At 47.2% G+C, this 19,502-nt stretch overlaps 1 protein-coding gene across 1 annotated transcript in view; it reads left to right on the top strand.

Annotated features, from left to right (window-relative positions):
• The window catches only part of IGDCC4 (immunoglobulin superfamily DCC subclass member 4), an 87,561-nt gene extending 69,271 nt beyond the window's left edge, over positions 1-18,290 (top strand). Inside the window, 9 exon segments of the mRNA XM_066559000.1 lie at positions 935-1,042; positions 1,314-1,497; positions 2,120-2,247; positions 2,453-2,623; positions 3,125-3,262; positions 3,755-3,860; positions 4,788-5,022; positions 11,902-12,066; positions 13,663-18,290. Coding sequence (XP_066415097.1) covers positions 935-1,042; positions 1,314-1,497; positions 2,120-2,247; positions 2,453-2,623; positions 3,125-3,262; positions 3,755-3,860; positions 4,788-5,022; positions 11,902-12,066; positions 13,663-14,190 — 1,763 coding nt within the window. The 3' untranslated portion in view covers positions 14,191-18,290.
• Positions 18,291-19,502: the final 1,212 nt, after the last annotated feature.

Below are 19,502 nucleotides of genomic sequence, written 5' to 3'. Positions count from 1 at the left end.
CTGGCTGAGCTCCTGAAGGGGCTGGCTGCTGCAGGGAATGTCTTCTTTGAGAACTTTTTATCTCCCAAGTTGTTTCTTTGATTAAACATCTCCATTAAAAATGAAGAAGCTGATGAAAGGCTGGAAGAAAGAGAGAAGTGTTTTTTGGACCAGGGCAGCACTGCTTGGAGACAGAAATCCCTGTCCTGCAGCTCAGTTTGAGATTCCCCACAGTGCAAGGCTCTCTGATGGGAAGAGCATGCAATGAGGACCCTCAGGTTTTTGGTGTGGGTTTTCTGTGCACTGTTGCTTTTCTAATTGCAAATTGGGAAGCTCTACTCTGAAGGCAAAACGGACAACATACAACAAAGGCTGCCAGTGACTTAACAGGGCGTTTGAGGACTTGCTGGAAGGAACACCCTCACAGCAGTGAATAAATCAGAAAGGACTTCAGAAACAGGAGGTGCATTTTGGGGTAGGAGAGAATGTCCTCACTCCTCAGGAATAAACAGTGCAATGCAGTCACTTCCATGGTAGAGAGAGGAGTCAGCATGTGTAAGTTTCTTTAGCAGTTTGTAAGAGATCTAGAGATCCTGAGTAGATTGCTAGAGGCCAGGACACTGGTCAACCCTTGAGGGCTGGGGAAAGTTCATTTCCTGCTGATAATTTCTGTCAAAAGTGAGGGGAGGACCAAAGAGCAGCTGTGCTGATAAGATACACCAGCTGTGAGACAGTGTTTGTGTGTGGGAAGCCTGTAAGTGGAAGGGGGACTCCCTGCTGTAATTTAGATATCAGGTGATATTTACTTAGGTATAAGGTAACAAAAATGTATTTATTATGTTCAAGCTAGTTTCTTGGATGGTGAGAAAAGCTGGCAAGATCAAAGAAAATGTGTCTGACTAGGGAGGGCTGGTGACAAAAATAACCCAAGGCAAACCCTGATTGATTTTTCCAGCTCCTGGGAAACTGTACGAGGTGAAGCTGGTGGCATTCAATAAGCACGAAGATGGGTACGCAGCGGTCTGGAAGGGCAAAACAGAAAAGGCACCTGCAACAGCAGTAGGTGAGAAATGCCCTTCAGTTGTTGTGTCTCTTCTGCTTGGCAGAGGAGGGGTGGAGGGATTACAGAGGATGAACTTCAAAAAGGATTATACCAAAATAGGGAAGGTCATAACATAAGGGAACTTCCTTTGACAGTCATTGCAAAACACGTTGAAGGAATTGGGAAGGAATGAAAGGAGCAAAATGTTCCCCTTCTCATTAGGGTTGTTCTTCCACGGGGTGTGAGTGGCATTATTGTACACCTCCACATCTGTCTTTGTGCTGCACCATAGATCCCCCTGTGCAGAAGGGGCCTCCACTGCCTCCAGTCCAAGTCTATGCAGAGTCCAACAGCTCAACTTCCATCTGGCTCCGCTGGAAGAAACCTGACTTCACAACAGTCAAAATTGTCAACTACACCGTGCGCTTCAGCCCCTGGGGCCTGAAAAACGCCTCTCTTGTGACGTACTACACCAGGTAAAGAGGGTTCATCTGCCACGGGTTGCTCATGTCAGGAATGAACACGGGGCAGGAGGAAGTTGCATGGAATTTACAGAACTTAGCAAAATCCTAGGTGTTCCATATGCTGGGAATATCTGCCATGGTCACAGATAATGTTCAGGACTGCTGAGATGTGGCAGTGGGACTTGAATACCAAGGAATCATTTACTGGTCTCTGCATCTTTTTTGCTGTGGTTGGACCTTACGCACTCATTAACAACATGGCCGGGTGCAATTATGCATTCGTGATTTGTGAGATGGTCCTCACAAGTTTGGTCTATAAACTGCTAGAGTTTAAGCAGTTTTAATAATTTGGGGATGTATCTTACATCTGAATACTTGTGCCCATTTTTAGCCTCTAACCAGGCTGTTTTCCACTTTACCCTGCAAGTACATCAGAAATGGTCCTGGAGACTGGGAACTGTTTTGCTCTGTCCCTGGGAGCGAAGTGTTCTTGCATTCAAATGGCTGCAAGAGATGGAAAATCAAATACTGTCAGAGTTAGGATAATCTCTTAGAGTGTTCCTGGTGGGGTGTCAAGGTGACATGGGAGAACCCTCAGGTGTTCACAGCCTTGTGCTGTGTCCTCTCTCTCCAGCTCAGATGAAGACATTCTCATCAGTGGGCTGAAGCCCTACACCAGGTATGAGTTTGCTGTGCAGTCCAACGGCGTTGGCATCGATGGGCCCTTCGGCAGCGTGGTGGAGCGCTTCACCCTGCCCGACCGTGAGTGTTCATGGCAACCAAATCCTCATTTCTCCTGGCTTTCCTTGAGTCTCTGTCAGATCCCCCCCAATGTGCCCCTGAGAGATGTGATCTCAGACCCCTCGAAGCTCTGACAACCTTGAGTCCATGCTGGGAAGCTCTCTGGGGATGAATGCTCTGCTCCTCTTCCTGCTGCTCAGGCTGGCTCTTTATTTGTCTCTGCCAGGGCCCTCCACTCCTCCGTCTGACCTGCGGCTGCACCCTCTCAACCCCTACGCTGTCCAGGTGCACTGGTGCCCACCTGTGGAGCCCAATGGCATCATTGTGGAGTATCTCATCCTGTACAATGCCAACAACACACAGCCAGATGACATGTGGACCTTGCTGACACGAGAAGGTGAGCCCCCTCCAGGTACTGTAATACCCCTCAGTCCTCCTGCCTCCTTTTCTTTCTCTGGAGTCCTGGTTGCTCAGTCCTGCTGCCCTGATTTCTGCCTCACTTTGCATACAGACAAATATTCAAGAGCTCATCCTGGCAGTTTTCTTGAAGCATATGCTGTACCTGGTCATAGCAGAGACTCCAGGGACATGACTGCTGAGAGACATGAAATCATACGTGTCTGGGAATGAGTAGCCATTATCACCCAGGAAATAACCTACAGATGCAGCCTGGCAGCCAGCAATTCCTAGAAAAACGTGTGCCAGCAGCATCACGAGTAGTGTTTTTGGATCTGTAAGCAGGAAGTTCATTATTACTGAAGAGCTGTATGAAATGCACAAAAATGCCACAAAATCCCTCACTTCTGAGGGTCCAGCAATTTCACAGCTGCTTTTCTGTAGCCTCTGAATAGTCTTGAAGCAGAACATTTTAAATCTCTTTTGATTTGCTTTTGGTCAGGAAACATCTTCAGCACTGAAGTGCATGGCCTGGAAAGTGATACCAGATACTTCTTCAAGATGGGAGCAAAGACAGTGGTGGGATCTGGTCCCTATTCCAACGTGAAGGATGTGCACACCCTCCGGGAGAAGCTGTCTGGTATGAATTCCTCCTTGCCTCAGGGCAGGAAGGGAATTGCATGGCTGGAGACTGATTTGTCAGCAGTGACATTTCTGTTTACCAAGCAGTTGCCTGGTGTTGCTGTGGAGGATGTGAGATAGGATTCTCTGCAGGGCAGTGCAGGGGATCACAGCAGATCCTCAGATGTGCAGCTCCAGAACCCATCCCACAGCCAAACTTCATCTCTTCCCCATCCTGGTTCCTCTGGAAGGACAACCTGCATCTTGCTGTGGCGTGACATTAATGAATATGCATAGGTGCCAGTTTGCTTCAGGTTGATTTAAATTGTCACTGCCAAGGAATTTTATTGTTTTATGTGTATAGAATCAGAACCACAGAACAGTTGGGTTAGAAGGACCTTTTAAACCTGCTTGGTTTAGTTCAGCAGGTGCTTCTCTGAACATGAGACACTTTGTACCCTCTTCCTGCTAGCAGTTGAAATGATGTGGCTGTCATTCCTTCCCCTCCTAGATGTCCTGGATATCCACTCTGTGACAGGGATCATCGTGGGGGTGTGCCTGGGGCTGCTCTGCATTCTCTTCTGCATGTGTGCCAGCTTCCGCAACAGCAAGCACAGGTGGGTGCACCTCAGGTGAAGGAGGCTGCTTGGAAGGAGACAAAACCAGTGTGAGCTGCATCCCCTGTTCAGCTGGGCTGCTTGGGATGTGGTGTAGGGGACAGTTAATGCACAGCTTGGATCTGAGGATGGATAAGGAGTATATTTAGTATAATCTTTTCAGTGATTTATTTTTTTCAGTAGTTTCTCTTCAATTTACATTCTTAGACTAGTAGGGTTTTTTTTCAGAGAAAGAAAAATCCTCAAGAAAATGGAAGAACCAGTTTATTACCTGTGTCTGTTAATGTGGGTAGTATTTTGCTTCTGAGGTTGGACAGCTCTAAGGATGTTTGGAAATGGTTTGTTAACTTCCATCTGGGAAAATGATGAAAGACTTCACAGTGAGTGACAAGCTGGTTTAAGGAGGATTGGATACAGCCCAAAGCCCTCTGCTATCCCAGGGGTCTGGATCCAGCCACAAGCATTTGGAAAGACCATGAGCAGAAAACAGCTCAGTTGTTCAGAAGCTTTGGCTCTTTGAGCTTTGAGCTCACAGCAGATCTCAGGGCCAGGAACAAACAGCTGCTGAAGTCTCATCCTAATGTGGCCACTAAACTTTCCTGTCCTGTTGCATCTCTAACCTGTAAAGCAGAGGTGACAGGAGTGACACAGCTCCCCATGGACCAGGGTAGGTGAGCACCTGCTTGTGCTGGGACTCGTGGTGTCTCCTGCCCTTGGGGTGTGCTTGGGGACAGCTTTGCATCCCACAGTGGGATTAGTCTGAGATTTGGCATTAATCAAGGTGGTGCAGAGATATATCTGCAGTGAAAGGTGTTACAGTGGGATGTGAAGATAAAGGATATCCCCAGGAGTGGCAGGGCATGGCTTGGGCCTCGTCACTTGCACAGGGACCAGCTGAGATGTCAGCTCTTGCTTGTTTTCCCTCAGGGAGGCCCTGCCAGGCCTGGATTCCCAGGCTGCTGGCAACCACACGTACTACCACCGGAGCAGGCAAGGGTTGGCCTCTCCCAGTGCCACCTTGGACTCACATGAGCTCGAGTCCCTCATGTCCCCACTCCCTGAGGATGCGCCCGTGCCCCTGGGGGACATCACTGAGCTGGCAGAAGTGCACAGCCTCATCCACACGAGCCTCCCTGAGGACATCTTCCATGGGAAGAGGAAGGTAAGGATCCATGCACATGGTGACTGGGCTCTCACCTTTGGCAAGAGCCTTTGTTTGGTGTGTGGCTGCTGGGAAGCCCAGGTGGGATCCTGTCCTGACTCTGCAGTGCCAGAAGTCTTGGCTGCAGGCTGGTGTTGGACAGTCACACATTTCCCCTCTCTGTAAAACACGACTAGCTCAGCCTTGGCTGTTGGCTATTATTTGGGATCCCTGTGCATCTACCACCCCTTTTCATCTCCCGGAAAATTGACCCCTCAATGTGAGAAGCTGCTGCCAAACTTGGTGCTGCAGAAAGCTGTGGTATTCGTGTTGCTGTGGCATGTGGATGGTGGGAGGAAGTGTGATGTCTAGAGCAGACACGTGGCCTTCCAGGATTCTCTTTTGCTTGGACTAAAAGAAGCTGTCTCCATAAATAGTGTGTTCACTGGAACACTCTTGAAGATAAACAAGAGGTGAAATTGTAGGGTTTTTGTGAACCTTATTTTTTGAAGTAGTCTTCTCCTGCCCTGCTTGGTTTGCCTGACACTGCATTGTCTTTCTTTTCCTGCCCATTTCCTCTTCCAAGCTTGCCTGAAACATTTCATTCCATTAGGGAACCTTTAATTGGCCTAATTTAGTTAATCTGTTTATGTCTCTCTTTGTAGCCCTGGGAGAGCATGTAAAGTAATTAGGAGGTTCAGTAAAACAAATGCATTGTGAGCACTTGGGATTTCACGTTTGCATCAACGATGCACTCGTGTGTCACTGGAGGGAAGGTGAGTTCAGGTGCCTGGCTGACCACGAGCCCTGTCTGTGTGCTAGGGGCAGTGCAGGTGGGATCTTTGGGAAACACAAAGTCTCTGCTGGCCTCACTGCCCCACGGGCTGAAGCTGTGCCCGTGGCCATCCCTGCGTGCTGTGGCAGATCAGTGCTCAGCTGGAGCAGAGGCTGTTTGCAGCAAAGCCACATCCATGGATTTTGGTGGAATGTGGCTGCCTGTGTGGACCCAAGCCAAAGAGTGTGAGGAATTTCCTACAACTCTTTCAGTTAAATAAGGAACAAATGTTTTCAGTGATGGGGACTTACCCCTGAGAACAGGTCAGGCTGGGGGAAGTTCCTTCTTTGTGAGGCCTTTCTGGGGGTAGTATGTCTAGATCTCTGTTCCAGAGCAGCAATCCTGCCTGCAAGGGCTTACATCAAGATCTGAATACGTGCAGAGTGGGACTGGAGAGGGCAGTGCCAAGGCCTGGCCATATGAGGCTCAGCCTGAGAATTTGGGGCCCTCACAGTGGGCAGTGCCCAGCAGCAGTTACAGTCACAGACCAGAGCTTTTGGGGAGATGGACTGTTCTGGCTGTAGAGTTTCCATAATTAGATGGGGAATGGCCACTGAGAGATAAATTCACTGAGGGGTTTGGTTGTTTTTTTTTAATGGATGTGGCTAGGGAAGCAAGGGTCACTGGGAATCAGCCACCCGGAGAGCAGCGTTGTCACCCGTGCCGACCAGGAGGGTGACCTGGCAGGTGAAGGAGATCGAGTGGTGGCCGGGAGCAACAGGCTGTTGTTGCTGGGAGCGGGCACTGGAGGGAGATGTGCTCCCACGCAGGAGACCCTGCTCCCTGCACTGCCCCATTCCTGCTGGAAGTGCCACCGCTGCTTCCTTTCTGTACTCCAGCATGTATAATCGAGTGTGCAAAGAATATGGCCAAGAAACACCATTATGCTGCAGTGGCCAAGAGGCCCCATGGATGGTGATGAGATGTTACCTGGCTGGGCAGTCAGGGAGTTGGCCAGGTCTCAGGTACATGGCCAGAGTGGTGCACACATGCCTGGTGCCCACAGTGGATATAGACCAAGTCAGGAGCAGTTGTGAGCGTGTGCATCTCCCTGCTTATACACAAAATGCCTCTAGTCGAGGCTGTGGAGTGGATGTGGGTGTCCTGTGTGCTGCAAATAGCTTCCCCCAGCATCCATTAAAGCTGGAAAGCCCCAGGGACCCTGCCCGGAACAGAGTGTTGTGGGAGCTTTGCACCCTGCAGTGACCAGCTGCCTTTGTTGCCTTCTCTTTTCTTCTCTCATGCTGTGTGAAGTTGGGGCTGTGAAAATCGATGGCAAGGAATGCAAGAGAGCCAAAGGAAAGAGAAAATCATTGTGGAAGGAAATTTCTGTCCAGCCTGGCAAGGGGAAGCTCCCCAGGGTGTTCTAGGTTGGATACTATGACTTGCAGTTCTATTCACTGAAGAGAGGGAGTGAGAAATGCCTCAAGAATCCCTTTTGTTTAGCAGCATATCATGTCACCACAGAGCTGGGGATGTTGGCTGGGGCAGACCCTTGGGCTGAGGCTGCTGGCACTGCAGGGCAGATTTGTGTAGCTGTGACGTCCAGTTGTCTGTTTGTCCCTCTGTCCTCAGGTTGTGCTCCTGAAACCTGGTTTGTGTTTGCTGGCTGGCACTTGCATTGGCTGCTCTGGGCTTGCAGGCTGTTCCCTTGCTGAGTCATTACTTACCATTCCATGGATTATTCTTTATTGTTTTTATTCTTGTGGCAGCCTGAGGTTCCAGTGGAGACTGGATGCTCCATGTTAGATAGACACAAAGAAGGGACTGTCCCCATGCCATATGGAGTCAGAAGTGAGTGAATGTCATTTTACAGGTGTGGGGACTGGAGAACAGACTGAGGGCAGGAAGTCTTAAAAAACTCTGAGATTGGAACTGATTCCTGCAAAAAAATGTGAGTAAGGGTGGTGAGATGTCCCCTTGGTCATTTTCAGGTCAAGATCATCAGTTCCTTCAAATGTAGGACTGTGATTCTTCTTGAGCTGTTACACATAGTGCTGGAGGTGCAGGATGGTGCAAGTGGAAGGTGGGACAGTCCCAAAGGAACCTCCTGGACCCCCTGTCCCTGCCTGCAGGACAGCAGGGTGCTACTGCAGTCAAGGTGTCGGCATGGGACCCCTCTGGATGCTCACAGCTCCATTAGTACAGTTGGCCATTCAGTGGTTCATTTTCCTTCCTTTATGTGTTTCCAGGGGTCACAGACAAGGATTTCCAAATACACTGACAAGTGATTTTCCTCCCTTACTCTCATCCCCTTGCAAGCACCCCCCAGACTGATGCCCTCAGCAGCCCCGTTATAGATGACACAGTCGTGCACGGGCTGTGGTGATGCAGCCCTGTCTCCTCTGACAGATGGACTGAGGATGATAAAATGGCTCTGCTCCAGACATCTCTGTCACTGCTGCATGTGGGCCAAGCAATTTAAAGGGTGGGGGAGAATGTTAAAAAGCATCTGCTTTCCATGGAAGACTTCAGCTTTTCATTGAATGAAGCCAAACCCAAGCATTTTGGTTTGGAAATGTTTGCTGTTGTCGTTCTTGTGAGCTGGAGCCTTCCTTGCTTGCAGCCCTTCTCCTTCCCTGTGGGCCTCCTTCCCACAGGACTGTGTTTCCCACGAAGCATCCCCATGACTGGGAGAGCAGAAGCTGTAACACATCAGGGAACTTGGATCTACCCGGATTGTTTGTCATTTTCATGTTGAAATTTTTCTGCGTGGAAAAGAAGTCCCAATGTTTTCTGAGAAGCTTCAGACGAGAGCTGTGCTCCTGGTGACAGCGAGCAGAGACTCCTTTATCTGCTGGCAGAGGTCTCTGTGTGTTGCATCCCAGATGCAGGCAGGGATGTCGCTGTGTTCGCGTGACACGGAGCTTTCCCACTCCCACCCACTGCTGTTCAGCAGTGAGCCCTTTCTCTCTGCTACACCACTCTCAAAAGCTGGACATATTGAAACATCCCCAGCCTTGTTTTGCACAGGGCTTCAAGCTACTTTAAATAACCATCCTAAAAAAACAGGGAAGGTTTCAAGTTGAACTTTTGCTATGTGTTCATTCTCAGCTCATATATTTGCATGAAATCATGACTTGTCAATGAGAAGGTAACACGATCTAGGCACATTTTTACCAGTTGGAGTTTCTATAAAAAGGCTAAAATGAAAAGGCTTGTTTGCTTTGATAAGGATTTAGCTGTAATGGAAATGTCTTTTATTGGAAGATGTTTTTATTAGTTTTCATTCTAGTGTTTGCAGTGAACTGACAAAGAGATTCTTCCCTCTTTATATTAGTATTAGACTGACACTCCTTGCTCCTTGCCTTCATTACTGTGTTGTAAAAACCAAGACAATATTTCCTTCCTTATGCCACCCACTAGCTCCCCTTGAGTAAAAAGAAATAGTATAATTTATTACACAAAAAAATGCTGCTTAAAAAAACAGTGAAGCTTTCAGGCACACAACATTTCTTCAGGTCTGTGATGAAAACAGTCCTAGAGTTAATTGCTGCTGCCCAATCTTAGAGGCTAAGGCCCAAGAGGGATTTGTCTTTTGCTGGTTTTTTCCCCCTCTCAAACATAATGTGCTCGAACAACATGTGGGACACAGGCCATGTTGTGTGGCTGATGGTTTTTTCTGTTTGTTGAAAGTTGCAAACTGGTACAAAACAAGTTTGTTCTTCATTGCAGCCAATTTCAGCCAGAGCTGAACAGGCTGTTCCCAGAGTCATCAAAACCTATGTAAACATGGCAGATTGACATTTCCGCTAACAGATGGTCCATGGGGGATTGCAGTAGAGCTGCCTGTTTCTTTCCACGTTTTTTGGTATTCACAAGATGCCTGCAAGAAGGTTTTCGAGCTTGCTCTGTGTGTGTGTCTGCGTATGATGCTCAGATCTCTCTGATGGCAAATATGCATGCAGGCATCTCTAACAGGACACACATTTGGTGCATGTGTGCAGATTTGTGTAGGTTCAGTGCTGAAATTTCCAGGCACTATTTGCTCAGTAACGTATGTTCCTTGGAAGAGGCACAGAAGCCATCAGTCAGGATGTAGCTGCAGAAAGCCTTTCAGATGGCAGCAGAAGCAAATTGAACACGCTCCTTGAGCACTTGCATGTGGAGATATTCCTTATTGTGAGCTCTCTGTGATCGCTTGGTTGATTTCTCGCTATTAAAGCATAGTTTAATGATTGTCCACTTAGAAACAGAGCAATTAGGGAAGGCTTTTGGCTCAGAATATATTGTTGAGGATTGCAGAGAGAGAAATAGAAAAAACACTGCCTCAAGCATCCACATCTAAATTAGCAAATGTTTGGTAGCCACAGTACAGAGCTTGGACATCACTGTTCTGCGGGGTGTTGGCATATCAATGAGGCCTTTTGCTATTTGTTTGCTAAAAATTTACTCCTGAGGCAGCAGCAAAGCTCCTGTGACCTGGGGGTGGTGCTGGGATGTAACATGGCTCTGCCTCCCACAAGGTGTTGAGCCATTTGGGTGCCTGAGTGAGGGTGGACAGAGGGTTTGGGAGCAGCTCTGGCCGCCCTTCAGCGCATACACAAATGTCCTTCTGCCAGCCCTGGCAGCACGAGGTAGCATTTGCTTCTTGCTAAATAGCTGACTTAGGAATGCCCGGCTCACATACAACATCTGGTGGTGTATTTCTACCTAATTTTCAGCCAGATGGACCGAGGCACAAGGAGGTCAAATGACTCACCCAAGGTCAGGCTGATGTCAGAAATCTCCTCGCTGTCTGAGCTGGACTCACGCTACGTTGGTGGTTGTTGGAATAGATTTGGCCTAAGGAGCAGGCACATATGCAGAGCAGGAGCCTGGGCTTCTACTGGCAGTGAGCAATAGAGGGTCAGTGGGTTTGAATGGATGTGCAGGGTATCTTCACCCTGCACAGCCAGCATGCTCACATCACCAGTATTCTGTGTGCATGTGTGAAGTCGCTGTTGTCAGGTCAGCATTTTCTCCTCTGCATCAGCCTCTCTTGTACCCACACAATAATGTAGCATCTGTGGAACAAGGCCAGAGATTGGGCCTGTGTGGTCCTTAAATCTGAGTTGTGTGTTTACGTGTATATGTATGTGAGTACGAGCAAGGCTCAGCTCAGGTACATGCAGGACAGCCCAATAAAATCAAAACCTGGAAAGAAAATACTTTTCTGCCTGTGAACTAATAGTCTGAGCTGTTAAATAACTTCAGCTCTTAAAGATACACATTTCCCATACACAGAGGTGTGCATTCAAGAGTTTATTGCAAGGGGAAGCTGAAAGAACCCAGAACAAATTGCGTTCAGCCCATATAATTTAATTAGATCTACAAACAAGGTAACACTGGTTGCCCAGGGGATTTAAAGCTGAGCAAAGAATTGCTTGGTGGTCTGTTGTAAAAAAAAAAAAAAAATTAAAAAAAATTAAAGCTCCCAGTTTTGTGCCTCTGTGTTGATGAGGAATGGCAGAGTGTTTTCCCAAGTCCTGGCTTGGAGTAGGACTCTTGTCTGTGCTGCAGAGCGAGCGGTTTAGCAGAATGTCCAGCTCCTACTGGAGCACACAGGGCACTGCCCACGGGTGAGGGTCCTTCTCTGTGCTGTGGAGCATGGCTCTTGCCAAAGCAAAGACTCTGGGCACTCAGCTCCAGATTTCCCTGTCCCTTTCCGGCTCTCTGGTGTTTCTCAGTAGGCTTGTTCTGCTCTGGGCTGTTGCAGCTTTGCAGGGAATTGTTTTTAGTGGACCTCTAAATGATGTCTGTGCCATGATTTACCCACTGGCCTCACAATTTGAGAATCAGTGGAAAGCCCCTTATGCAACCAGTTGTGAACCATCTGGCATCTTTTATCCCTGTGCTCTGCATCAGCCCATGTAACAGCAGTAAAGCCAGTTCTAAGGCAGGGACCATGTGAGTCCATTGCAGAGCATTTTTATTTTGATGCTATCAGAAGTGTCCTCCACATTTATGGTATTTTCACGACTTGGACTTTCCTTTTTCAAGCTGCTTCTCATTTCACATGTATGAGGATAAGAATTCATGTCTGTGATAACTGCATCTTTTCTCCTGCCACTTTTCTCCTGCAGTCTTCATGGAATAAATCAACGAACCAGGCCTGGACAAACAGCATCACCAGATATGGAGACACCATCACCAAAGAGCCTCTCTCTGCTGTCAATGGGTCACTGAAGCTCCCCTCCAGCACGGGGCAGAAGCTTCTCTTACAAGCCCTGGTTTATGATGCTGTGATGGTGGGTATCTTTGCTGCTTTGTTGACTTGTGTGTTCTCATGTGGGTTTTCCATTTATGTTCTCCATCTCCCTTTCTCCTTTTTGCAGCCCCTTTCTGTGGGCTTGTTGGTTTGGTGATGGCCAGGTGGGGTCAGAAGCTTGACAAGCAGGTGGTTATCAGCAAGGTTGTGGCAGTTCTGGTTCCTGAGGACCTGGTGCCAGGCACCAGCAGTCTGCTTGGAGTCTTTGCTGTGGCTGTGCAGCAATCAGCCTGAGTGAGTTAGGAGCTGCAGTGCTCCGCACAGTCATTAAGATCTACAGCATGCTTGCCTGACAGAGGGATTGTATTTTTGGCTGTAAAAGGAGACAAAGATCAAGGGTTGATTTAAACTCCCTTCTCCAGATAGGGCAGAGCAATTTTCACTGCAGTTGTGGTCTGGGAGGAAATCCTATTTCTGATACTGCATCACTGGAATAAATATGCACTCCTGTGTTTGGGAGAGTGTACATCTGCGTAACTGTCTTAGCAAAGCAAGCTGACACCTGCTCAGACTGACTCTGTACCAGAAGATTTCTCTGGTTATTCTTTGAAAAAGTTCATTCCCCCTCCCCAGCAAATACTTCTGAGTAGCTTACCTATGTTTCCTTCCTAGGCAGTGGTGTGAAAATCAATTATACACAGGATGTAATTAACATTGTGGATAGAGTTAAGACAATGTTTTACAGCCCAATTACAGGGCAGCATTTACAGCACAGCTTACCCATCAGAGTTTGTCAACAAAAGAGAAAAGTGTTAAAATATGTAAATGATGCTCAAAGTTGGCTTCAACAGAAAGCGCAAATTACACGTGGGATATCACTTCCATACTCTGAATTGTCTTCTTGCTGCTACATCACACTCAGCCCAGAATCTGAGCGTTGATTGCCTAGAGAGCTCTTTGTGAGCTTCTACAGTAATTTGTCTGGTAAATTATTGAGTGATAATCTCACAAAATGACCTGCTTGTCAGCCAGATTTGTGGAGATCTGTAGCCTGCACTCCACTTAAGCACTGCAGAGCAGAACTTATTGTTTTCTTTCTGAATTTAAAATGCTTGACTTTACACAGACTTTTGTAGGCTGTGACCAGGGCTTTAACAAACACACGCTTTGTGATATGTAGCCAAAATTAAATGAGGAAAGTAAAGGGAGCCCCTTTATCCATCTCAGAAGCCAGTTTCCTACAGTGCTGCCCACTCAGCCTCTGGCAATCTGGCCCTTAATATGGAAACAGACTGGTGAGATTTGAAAATTGTGGTCTTTGACAGAGGCTTGGAGAAATGGTTGCTCCAGCCTGCCAAGAAACTCTGAGCAAATCACTTCTCTCCCTTGGGACTTGCTTTCTCAAACGTAAAATAGAAATAATGATTCTGAGGTGATTTGAGTTGCTTCTTAAGACCTAAGCCCTGAGAAACATATCAAGATAATGCTTAATAGAGGCATATATACATCCCATTGCACTCAGTGGGATTAAAAATAAATAAATTCTAGTGCTTGGTTTAGCCACAGCCTCAATTATCTGAATTTCACTTACTTTACCTTTTTTTTTTTTTTTAATTTCTCTCCTGTTTGGTAACAGAATGAAGCAAAGAAAAGCCACCTGCCAGCCAGCATCCACCAAGTAGAAGCAGAAGTCATCGTCCATTCTGATTTTTCAGCCTCTGACAGAGACTACAACTCCCAGCTGCACACCCTGGAGAGTGAAGAGACAGAAATCGAGGACCGGGAGCCAGAGGAGCTCCCCTCAGCAGAGCTGGCTAATCCCAGTTCCCAGCAGGACACTGGCCAAGTGTTGGTGGACTGCATGGACAATCTGGAGGCTCAGGCCCAGGCTGAGCTGCTCTGTACCGACACAAAGACTGACAAACCTGAGGCTGTGTGCATCCATGGGCTCACCAATGGCTTCCACAGGCATGGAGAAAGTCTGGATTCGGAGGAGAGTGGAGATTCAGATTCCACCCAGGAAGGCAGGGGTGATGAGCAGCCAGTCAAGTGCCAGTTGCTTTCCCCGGCACCTGAGGAGGCCCTGCTCTGTAGTAACTCTGGTTTAACCAGTCCTTCCTCAGCATCTGAGAACATGGCACATGTCCACAATCACAAAGAATGAACTGGTTCTGATTTTGATCACAGCAGAGTTGAAGCACGAGGAGAGCCTGTCCCTATGAGGTGCTGCCTGTCCTTGGCTGGCTGAGCCCAGCAGGAGCTGGGCAGGTGCAGCATCTCACCAGAGCAGGGCTTGGACCTGTCAGCTCTACAGAGGCCTTCGGGAAGCCAGGTGGGTTGGTGAGGGCCCATCTTCCTCCTGCTGAAGCCAACGAGGAACTGCGTGTTGGTGGGAGCAGGACTGAGCCATCTGCCAAAGTCTGAGTGGAACCACGATGGAACAGAGCCTTCTGCACTAGGCTGGGGCTGTCACTTCACCATAGCCCTCGAGGGGACTGGCAGGATGTCCTTTAATGCTGGGGAGTGGCAGAGTGCACCGAGGGATCCTTCTCAGCTGCCTCTTCCCCAGGCAGTGCCCAGGCACTACTGACTGTGTGGCAGCGTTGGATGAATTCTGGCACAGGAATCCCAGGAGCGGGTGGAAGCCCCAGAAACAAAGACAGGGAGCTGTAAGCACCAGCCTTTTCTGCCCTCCCGTGGTTAGAAGGATTACCAGGCTCTCTGTGTGTGCTACCACAGTAACTACTACTAGCAGGCTGATGTAGTGGCCTTTTATTACACACTCTACGAGTGCCTCTAACAACTTGTACTATGTAGAACCTTCTGCAGCGTCTGGGTCTTTTCACCAGCCTGGGCTTTGTTTTATGTGGGTTCTTGTACCTAATATTTTAGGTACACATCTGTCCTTTTAATGTACAACATGTATTTTTATTTCCTTGGAACATCTTTATATTATTTAATTTTATAAAGTGGAATAGTGTGTGGTATAGAGTAGCATTTTTACTACTTCTCTCTTTCTTTATTTTTTCCTCCCTAACAACACAACTACCTCATGTCTGTTGGAGAAAAAAAAAAGCAGTAGATCTACTCATTTGTTATAGTCCATTATAGGTTTTAACTTATTCTTATACTGCCTTTTTCTAAAGAATATGTTTGCACTGGTTGTTGACTCTTCTTTAACACATAGTGCTGCAGATCTGATGTCTCTCGCTTTGTTTCTTGACACCTTCCCTACAGCCAGAGAGTTGGGTTGTGTCTCTCTGTAGGATTGTGTTTTGCAGCAGCTGCCAAAGGAGTCTGCTTTAGCTGGCAGGATGTCGATCCATCTTTCCTCAACAAGCTTATACTAGCAAATAGAAAGAAGAACCAGCAATTGCAAAAGTAACTTGTGATACTGGGGACATGTATTTCTTTTCTCTTTTTTTGGGTGCCTGTGTGGAGACATCTCAGATGGTTTTGATTTACAGAGAGCACCACTCAGCCTTCTGTAAGCAGTGGACTTGCTGAAAGCTTTGGATGAACAAGTGAAATTTTCCAGTCACTTCTGATAGTCCTGGCCAAAGTGCTTTTGGGTGGGTTTTTTTTGAAGAGCAGAGCACCACCAGAGTTTTAAAATGAAATCTTTGGTCTCATACCAGTCAGTCTGGCTTGAAAATCATCCAGTGACTCTTCCTGCTGATGCTGTTTGCTTACTGCTGACATGTCTCTCAGCCTGGCCCTGCTGGGGGTGGACTTTTCTCTACTTTTTTTAGCTGGTCTCTGTCCTGCTCCAGGCTTGAAGGGTTTGACTGCGAATGCTACAAGATTGGACCAGCTGCTCGGAGTTAACAAGGATCAGTAATTCTGGTCATGGGTGTTTGGTGAATGATCTGCCTTCCTGGAGGATTCAGACATCTCACCATTTGTTTAAAAAGGGAAGGAAAAGATGCCCACCTTCCTCTTTTCTTACTAAAATTTTCCCCACGGTATATAGGGAAACTGTGTGCCAACTTGAGATCCTGTAAAAGACTTTGGATTTTGTTTTTCCTGGTGATGACTGGATGGAGGTACCACTGCTTGCAGCATGGAGAACCTCACTTCACCAGCACCCTGCAACCCTTTTACCTCCAGCTTTTCAGCAAATGAGAACCTCCAAGCCTCCCTGTAGTATGATGGGAAGGATATTGGAGCTTCCACTTCTCCCCAGATGGCAGCATCTCCTCCCAGTATGACACACTGTTCTGGTAACCAGCTGTATTTCCAGTCATTGTGATTGCTCTGTTTCTCTAGCTTGGTGTCTTGAGGAGTCTCATAAATGCTGTTCCATGCTGTGACTAGCCATGACTCTGGAATGCTGTGGGACAGAGACTGGAGATCAGTGCCAGTGAGCAGGCCAAGGCAGGAGTTTGTGTGTGTGCTATTGGAGCGAGGAAAAGGCAAGGAAACATAACTGGGCAGAGGAAGTGTGTAAATAACCTCCAGAACCCACTGCCACAAGACTTTGAAACTCATGACTTAGCAGGGTTACAGATAAGCAGTGAAGTGTTATTGCAGGCAATAAGGGCAATTGACAGTCTCTGGGAGCAGATGCAGTCACAGAGGTACAAACCCTCGGCTGGGCAGGGCCGGGCGCTCGCTGCGGAGAGCGGGGGACATTGTGCAGGTGGCCCTCAGGTCCCAGTTCCATGAAGAGCCCTTGCCCTTCCTCAGTGACAGAACAGGCCCTGCACAAGCCACACTGCCATTGCCACTTTCCATCCAGAGGGATGGAAGGGGACGGAGGCTGATGTAGGAGTGTGGGGCAGTTTTGGGGGCGCTCTCTTGTACATGCACCCCCTGCTTTACCTGTGCAGCCTTCAGCAATTCTACAGCCCTGAGAGCTGTCCCTGCCTGTCACTGCACCCACACAGCAGGGGCACCATTCCCCTGGATCGCTTTGGGCCGACCACCAAACCACCCACAATAGTTACAGAGGGCTTTGGGGAGATGCAGCAGACCACAAACAATTTTGTTTATGTGTCCCCAAAGCACTTTTGTCACCTTATGCTGAGGCTTGTTCTGATCTCATTACACTTCACCAAACTGTACCAGGGTGTGAAGCTGGCAGTGTTTGGCTGTCCAAGAACTGTAGTGGCCATGGGCTGGTAGGCCAGACCTGAGTTGCAGAAATCCAGATAGTTTCCCTGGAGCCAAGAGGTCACCACTGACCAGCAGCACCTGGATGAACACACATCCACACAGAGTGCTGGGTGTCCTTGTCCAGCTCAGCTGTGCCCCAGGTCCCCCCTGCCCTGAACGTGCAGGGACCGTTCAGTCTCAGCTGGAAGTGAATTGAAGAAGACACATAATACACATTTGATGTGTAAAGCTGAAACAACCAGTGCATATATTTTTTTATCATGAAATATGTAGCTTTCGTGCAGATTTCTCACAGGCACGCAAACTCTTGATACCTTTAATTACCCATCATGCTTAATATCTCTTCCTGTACCCCAGGCTCCTTTCTCCATTTTCTTCCTTTCAGTAACACTAAAGATTATTGCTGTTCAAATTTTTTGCTGGTGTATATTGTTTTACATTGTTAAAATGTCAGGTTTGTCTCACTGGCATAATTTTCTAGTATTAATGTTACTGTTTGGCTACACAACTGTATATTCCCCATGCTGCTGTGAGAGTCACAATTCTCATCCTTTTATTTCTTTTCATTTCTTGTTATGTGAAACATGCAACTCAGATAAAAACCTCTATCAGCTTTTTGTTGACTTGATTTCTTGCTTAACAGGCAGCAAACTTCTGGTTTAAATAGTTCTAAAGAGATAAATTCTAATTTAGAGTTTGAGAATTTTTTTACATTACTAGATAACAATCAGCCCATGAAATATTGCTGTGTAAGAAAACAACCATTTTACTAGAACACTGTATATGGTTTTGATCTCATTAGTAATAGGTGTTTTGAAGGAATCATTGTGTCTTTTCTAATCAATACTTTTGTTAGAAAGGAAGTGTTTAACCAGCAGAAATCTACCATCTACTTCTGTTACTGTATTCCCTTGCTTGTATTTTCAAGTTAAATTTCATTTTCTGCACAGTGCATAAAGATGTGTAACCAGAACTTGATCTTGTTTGAAGGTTGTGTCTGTATTTGGTTCCATACTGTACTTTATTATAACTTTCTTTCTTCAGAGACTGTTCTTACTCCACAAATACTCTTTAGTGTTAAAGTGTAAGACATTGTCCTTATATTCCTTAACTAATGGGTTATTAATAAAATGTTTTTTTAAAAGAGTGGGATTTTACTCACAATTAAGTCTGTTCCGGCTGTGTGAGGCTGTACCTCGCTGGCAGAAGCAGTGGTGGGAGCAGAATGCAGGATTCATGCTCATCACCATGAAGGTTGGTATTGTGAGATGATAGTGGTACCTGGTTCCTTAGGGATTCTTTTGGAATTTCAGACATGAGCAGAGTTTGGATTCATTAGGCATTTCTGGATGCTTGCTCCTTCCTCAGTTTTGAACTGATTCCTATAGGAAAAAATATTTGTCCAGTTTCATGCTTTATCTTGCTGGGAATTTTTTAATGGTAAAAATAAGCAGAGGCATCTAGCAGTGAGTGGTGAGAGTTCTCTTGGATGGCACACTGGGCTGAGCACTTGGTGGCTTGTGTCCAGCAGGATTGGTGAGAGGATACCTGCCAGTCCCCAAGGACACACTATTAACCTTCCGTGCATCTCCCTTCTTCCTGGGATGCATTCCCTACTTCAGTACATAGTTTCCATTATTACTTTATGCTGCCACGACTACAGAGCCATAAAATCTCATTTTATCTGCATTACAGAGGTAATAAATCTGCACTTAGCACAGTGTTCTCTGATAGTGGTTAAAGGAACTCTGTCAGACTGTGTAACTCTGATGAGTCTTTCTCCTAATGATAGGTAACCCCACAAACGAGCAAGGAAGGACCTTGGAGGGGGTGATGGGTGACTGCAAATCACTCTTCCAGCTCCCAGTTCATAGGATGCTGATTGGAGGCTGCTGAGAGGAGCCACGGTGGGATGGAATGGAAGACAGAGATGGACGGACACAGCAGTTACCGGAGAGAAGTGAAGAGCAAAGCGTCAGGTTTCATTTCTTTCTCTTCCCAACCTTTGTCATCCTGACACACCTGTGTAAGGATGCAGCTGGAAATACATTACAGTGGGCTTGGGTTTCCCCGGTCTCAGGTAATTCAGGGAGTTACAATTGCCAATGCAGTGTGTGGCCCAGCTCAGCCCTCTGGAACGTGGCACAGCCCAAGACAATGGGCTGTGTGATGCAGTGAGGTGGCCAGGATTGCTTCACAGATTCTCAACAGACACAGAAAAAACAGTTTTGCTGCTTCCAGAAGCAGGTCCCGGGGTGGTCCCACCACTGCTGGCATAGCTCTGGGCTCAGTGCCTCAAGGTAGGTGCCACAATTTTGGCTCCCGCTCCTCTTTGCTCACTGACCATGAAGCAGATGC

The sequence above is a fragment of the Molothrus aeneus genome, chromosome 13, assembly GCF_037042795.1.
Source record: "Molothrus aeneus isolate 106 chromosome 13, BPBGC_Maene_1.0, whole genome shotgun sequence".
NCBI lineage: Eukaryota > Metazoa > Chordata > Aves > Passeriformes > Icteridae > Molothrus > Molothrus aeneus.
Note: the sequence above shows the minus strand (reverse complement) of the source record. Positions and strands in the feature narration are given on the sequence as shown.